The sequence below is a fragment of the Phragmites australis genome, chromosome 13 (assembly GCF_958298935.1).
Source record: "Phragmites australis chromosome 13, lpPhrAust1.1, whole genome shotgun sequence".
Lineage (NCBI taxonomy): Eukaryota > Viridiplantae > Streptophyta > Magnoliopsida > Poales > Poaceae > Phragmites > Phragmites australis.
In genome coordinates this window covers 16,181,282-16,187,261 of record NC_084933.1, presented here as the reverse complement: position 1 = coordinate 16,187,261, position 5,980 = coordinate 16,181,282, and the positions used below count along the sequence as shown (strand labels likewise).

Below are 5,980 nucleotides of genomic sequence, written 5' to 3'. Positions count from 1 at the left end.
TCATATTTTTCATGATCACGTTGTCGGTATGGGGCTATTGGAAAGCCTATGATTCTGGATAAGAGGATCATAATGCAAACCAATTCCCATTAGTAACGCTATAGGTATTTCTGTTTCAACGGTATATCATTAGCCACTATAACACTTTGCCTTAGAGTATTGTTTCATTGAGAGTGGGCTTATGATATTAGCCTTACGATCAAGAGGGAGAATGTTAGAATTGATCTCGGCTCATGCTAACGTTCTCTAACAGAATGAGATCGAGAGATAAAGGGGAGCCGTCCCCACTTCAGCGCCCTGATCGGGGGCGCAACCAACCTTGGTTGTAGTCCCACTCCACACAATGCCACAATATAAAGGAGAACGCCGGGGCTCATGAGGAATCGATCTCTCACGCAACTAACGCACACCCAACATACCAAAACACTAGACCGATCTAAAGGGTGTGCTGCAGTCGAGCGAAGGCCGCAACCGCTGCCATGACTTCACCGAGGTGCTTCACCATGCCGGCTACGACTACACCTCCTCATCGATCAACTTTAGATGGCATCTCCGAACGCTGATATGTATATATGCTTTCACTTAAAGTGGTGTTTGATATTAGAGCTAATGATCATCTTAATTAAGATATAATTAAGTTCAGCAAGTGCTTGTACTACTATACTGTCCTGAATTTTTCAGCTCAGTGTGGCTACTTGAAAATATCGTTGGGATTGGAATATTGGATAGCAGCTAGCTAGCATTTAATTGTAGAGTCTGTAGCTTGCAACCTTGTATGCATTTACTAACCATACTATGATGATGACAAGGATGTCGACACATGATGAGCACTACATTTGGACGACGTCTCAAGGCTACAAGTTTTAAGCGATATGTAGCTTTTTGTAAGGTCGTCCACTGTGGATATGTAGCTTTTTGTGATGAGCTGATTGACTACGTAGGGTCGTCGCTGATTGCAAATTCATCTACTCCCATGGTTCCGACTCTACGGAGCGATAGGACGTGTACCCTGGAACTGATTAAGTTGACTTGAATTATGCGAGTAACTATGCTTTGACGCGAGTAGCTGAAAAGTATGGCACCGACACTCGTGCATGTGCGATGCACGGAGCCACCAAGCCACGTACCATGCATATCCGTATCCGGACGGGATAACATCAAGAAAACAATCAGGAACGTGCACGGTCGTCGACCGACGCGTGCAAGAAACTAACACAAAAATCCATCCTTATATATCGAAGTACGTACGTACACGCCCCATACAAACGTGTAGGAATTCTGGTGTATGCTACTATTACATTACACACACCAGGGGCGGATCAGGTGGATGAGCCTCTATATCCGCAGCTGACACACGATTAGAGACGCACACACATGACACATGGATGCTCGTAACTCATGAACGACTGGAAGTATAAAAGAGTAGGTAGCTAGTACCGGCCGTGCACGTAGCTTTGCGTGCTCAACGGAAATCAAGACGGCATGCAGCGCTGGCGGCCATGCATGACGGACGTGCATGTGCATGCTGACGTAAGAACGTGCGCACGTACGAACGATGTCGTGCTTCCACGCACACACCGCCGATCGATACGCGCGCATGCATGCACGCATTCGATCAGAACGAGAGGTTCCGGGGCTTCACCGTGGCGAGCAGCGGCCGGGCCATCACCACCGTGAACTCCACCTTGTCCTTGAAGTCCAGCGGCTGCTGCGACGGGTGCGCGCGCCACTCGAACGCCTGCACCATCCGCGCCACCATCAGCGCGATGTGCGTCGTGCCCATGGCCAACCCCGGGCAGATCCTCCGCCCCGCGCCGAACGGGATCATCCGGATCCCCGCCGACCCCGTCATGTCCGCCGTCTCGCCGCCGGACAGGAACCTGTCCGGGTCGAACTCCGTCGGCCGTTCCCACAGCTTCGGATCCTCGGAGATGGTCGGGAGGAAGATGTCCAGGTTCGCGTCCGTGGGCACGTCGTAGCCGGCGAGCTTGCTCCCCGGCTGAACGGCGGCGTGGGTGAGAGCGAAGTACGTCGGTGGGTGCTTCCGGAGGAGCTCCTTCACGAAGGCCTGCAGGTACGGCATGCTGTCTATGTCCTTGTCGTCGACCGGCCGCGCGTCGCCGACCTGCTGCATGATCTCCTCATGGAGCCGGGCCTGGATGGATGGATTGTCCACGATGCGCGCCATGGCCCACTCGATCGCGGTGGCAGTAGTGTCGGTGCCGCCGTTTAGCAGCTCCGCGCAGAGGGTGACCAGCTCGTCGTCGGTCACGACGTCGCGGCCCTCGATGTTGAGGTCGAGAACAGAGTCGAGGTACGAGAACGGCGCGGCGACGTTGGGGTTGGGTGGCGAGCTCTGCATGTCGCGGAGGATGGCGCGGCGCCTGTTGATGAGTGGGAGCAGCGTGTCGATCTGCTCGCGGCGGACGGCGAGCGCGCGGCGTTGCTGCCGCCAGAAGAACGGGCGGAGGAACGGGAGGTAGTCGTCCATACGAACGCCGACGGCGAGCAGCACGCGCTTCATGACGGCGTCGATATGCACGATGTGCTCCTCATCGAGGTCGAGCAGGCCGAAGGTCATGTCGAGCAGGATGCAGAACACGGCGAAGCGCGCGTTCCGGAGCACCCAGACGGACGCGCCGTCGGGTGACGCTGCAACCTCGGCGCGCATCCGCAACACGAACCGGTTTTTCACGACGAAAGCCTCGTGCGCGAGCTCGGCGCTGCTGATGACGACGATCGTGCGCTCCCCCATCCGCAGCGTGAGGATGGGCCCGTACTCCCGGAGCAGGTCGCGGATGTAGTGGATGAAGAGCTTCCCGGAGAAGGCCACCTGGAAGAGGTTCCCGACGACGGGCCACCCGGGCGGGCCCGGCGGGAGCCGCAGGCCCCTGTGCCTCCGGTTGTACCTCGCGATGGCCACGGCAACGACCAGCACGACACTCCCTACCACCGCCGTGAAGGCAAGCAGCAGGAACGACGACGAGTCCGCGGCCGGCGCTGGCATCGCGGTGGGAAGGGTGGCGCCCGCGCCGCGCGTCGGCTGTTGCATGGGCATGGACGTGACGATAAATGCGAGCCCTTGACGATGTGGGCTATCGAGCATGAGTTGTTTCTTGGTTGGAGCAGTCAGTGCGCGTATGCCGCCGCTAGATATAGCACTCCGGTGCAGTGGAGTGATAGGCCGGCCGCGGGGAGTGGGATCGGGGAGATGGCCGGCTGGAGCATGGAGTGGAGCTAGCGGAGTAAATGGGAGGTGGAAAATGTGGTTGGCACATTCAATGGCGATCACCGGCACAGCTGACCGACCTCACTAGCTTCTCTACGTGCTGCTCGGCTGCACTTGCGCACGGGCCGGTCCGCGGAGGTAGCTGGCAACTCTAGCTTACGGGTCACGGTACGCTGGTCCTCCTTTGTTTTCTTTCGTATCGTATCTATCGTACCGGCTACGAGCAGGTGTGGTGGTGCCTCGTTTTCTTTTGTACGTTTCCTAGACTTCAATGCCCTGAAAACTTTCGAGTTTGGGGAGAGTGAAGGTTCAGGGTTTTTGGATTCACCGGCGATACTGGGGTTAGAGAGAGGCTGGCATGACAGGAATGGGTGCAGCTCATCGAGTTGAACTGTGCAAAATGGGGGGGAGGGGGGGGGGGGCGAGAGAGAATGGCACTAGCGCATTTTCGTGTACCAACACTCCAACAGAAATTCTACGAAAACGTTGTTGTTTCTGTACGAATGAATCGTCCAAAGTTGTAGCGTTCGCAGGGCCATACATCAACATTTTAATGTTTCGTAGTGACTAGTGAGGCAGGTAATCCACACGTGGAATTTGAAGATAGTTGAGCATAGCACATCGGGATACGCTGTTGGTAGCTGCGATGGCTCTATTATCCTCTCTGAACCAAACGAGGTAGTATTAGGTACGTATTTACAAATCGAAGCAAAGCTAGCTCGGGACGTCCGGACAGAAGACTCGAACTTTCTTGCATGCGTACCCGATTCGTTAATTTCGACTTTCTTGCATGCGTACCCGAGTCGTTAGTCACATCCCTCGGTTTTGCCGATCAAGCTCCATTGTCTAATACCTCTCGCCCTATGTTCTCATCTATAGTAAGGTTATGTTTAATAGGGCTTCACTTCTCATCTCCATATCAATTTTGAGTTTATAAATTAAGAAAAATTAATTTAAATATCTATTCTTTGATTAAAATGAAAATAAAATAGTTCATGTAAATACCCTCGATATTCCCATACCTTTAACTCTACAAATTCTTAAAATTTAAAATACCTAACTCTAAACAAATCTTAAGAAAAAGCTCTAACTCACCGTCACCAAGTCTAACACCTAACTCTTGCTGCCCCTCTGCTGTCTCACGTCTAGGGTCCCGTTGGCTTCCACTATCCACTACCTTTCTATGATAGCACCGTCACCTCATATACCCATAACTGATACCACCTTGACTATACTAATTCTAGAGTTGGGTATTAGTGAAATCGGTCGAACCTTAACCTAGTGAAACTCGAATTAAACGTCGTTGGAGCTCTACCGGAAACAGAGTTGAAGCACAAAGTAGCTATAATGCAGACTAAACAAATCTAAGAAATTCAATTGTTAAGCTCAAAATGTTTAGCTGGTATCATTTAGCAATTCCACGCAAGTATATATTCACAAGGCTAAAATGATTGGACCTGTAAATCTTTGTTTGTGTCCAGGAAACAAACTAATTTGTGATAAGACATCTTGAAATGATCTATCAAAGTTCTTCCATTGCAAATTTAGTATATCACCTAATTCTCAATTTTTCACATCTACTTGTTAGTGATATATCTTCCTATATGGTAGGAGATCGATTTGTATAGTAGGAGATCGGTTTGTATAGCAATCGATTGCCCTCTAATCTCTTGCTTGATTTGGTTTATTAGAATTCCATGTATATCTCCTGTACTCCTAACTTGCCTCCCGTGGCTATATAAGCATATGGCAGCACAGCACGGCAGTGTGTGCCTTCTGCCCCTCAAACTCTCTCTCTCTCCTGAGATCTTTACATGGTATCAGCGAGGGCTCCGATCTAGGGCCTGCTCGCTCCTCCTTCCGCTGTTCTTCTCTTGCCGCCATGAGCACCGACACCGGAAGCGTCAGCTCCAGCTCCTCCACTCCGGCCCTCACCGTCGCCCGTGCTCCGGCCATCTCCTCCCTCAATGTCGCAAGCATCAAGACTCATGTTCCGATGACTCTTGATTTTGCGGCTTCCAACTTTGCTAAGTGGTGCAAATTCTTCCTTGTGACACTTGGCAATTTCAAGCTCACCCACCATGTCGATGGCACCCTATCCGCGCCAACTGATCCTGTCTGGGTACAAGAGGACTGCACCATCGTCACTTGACTTCTCGGCTCCATCTCTGATGACGTGCTGGACATCGTGATGGAACCCGATCAGTCGGCTCGCGCCTTGTGGACTGCCATCGAAAGAATCTTTCCTCAACAACAAGGAGTCGCGTGCCATCTACCTCTCAGTGGAGTTTCGTGGCCTTGTTCAGGGCGAGCTCTCCGCCTCAGATTACTGCAAGCGCCTCAAGCACCTCGCCGATGCTCTGCGCGACGTCGACGATCCCGTCTCCGATTGTGCTCTGGTGCTCAACACCTTGCGTGGTCTCAGTCTGCGTCTCAAGGCGGTTGCTTCGATCATCCTCAACGCCCAACCTCTCTCGTCCTTCACTCGCGTGCGCTCTATGGTTCTTCTCGAGGAGATGAGCGTGAATAACGCTGTGAAGTTGGAGGCTACTACGGCTCTTGTCTCCACCCCGACTGACACTAGATCTCCCTGTACCGACTTCTCCTGTCGCGGTGCCTCTTCTTCTCGCGGCAACAGCAAGACCAAGAAGAAGCAAGGTGGGGCTCGTGGTGGTGCCCATTCTACCAGCAACACCTCCGGGCGCGCCGGTGCGGCTCCTCCGAGCAACCTTGATTTTACTTCTCTCCCAG

The 5,980-nt window shown here is 52.6% G+C and overlaps 1 protein-coding gene across 1 annotated transcript; it reads right to left on the bottom strand.

The window, feature by feature from the left end:
• Positions 1–1,476: 1,476 nt before the first annotated feature.
• On the bottom strand, positions 1,477–3,179 carry LOC133888729 (cytochrome P450 77A4-like). The gene has a single exon (XM_062329071.1). It carries the CDS (start codon positions 3,104–3,106, stop codon positions 1,616–1,618), a length of 1,491 nt encoding a protein of 496 aa, XP_062185055.1. The 5' UTR covers positions 3,107–3,179; the 3' UTR covers positions 1,477–1,615.
• Positions 3,180–5,980: the final 2,801 nt, after the last annotated feature.

What these genes read in the sequence shown, in the direction of transcription:
- LOC133888729 (XM_062329071.1), bottom strand. Translation starts at nt 3,106, where the DNA reads ATGCTCGATAGCCCACATCGTCAAGGGCTCGCATTTATCGTCACGTCC.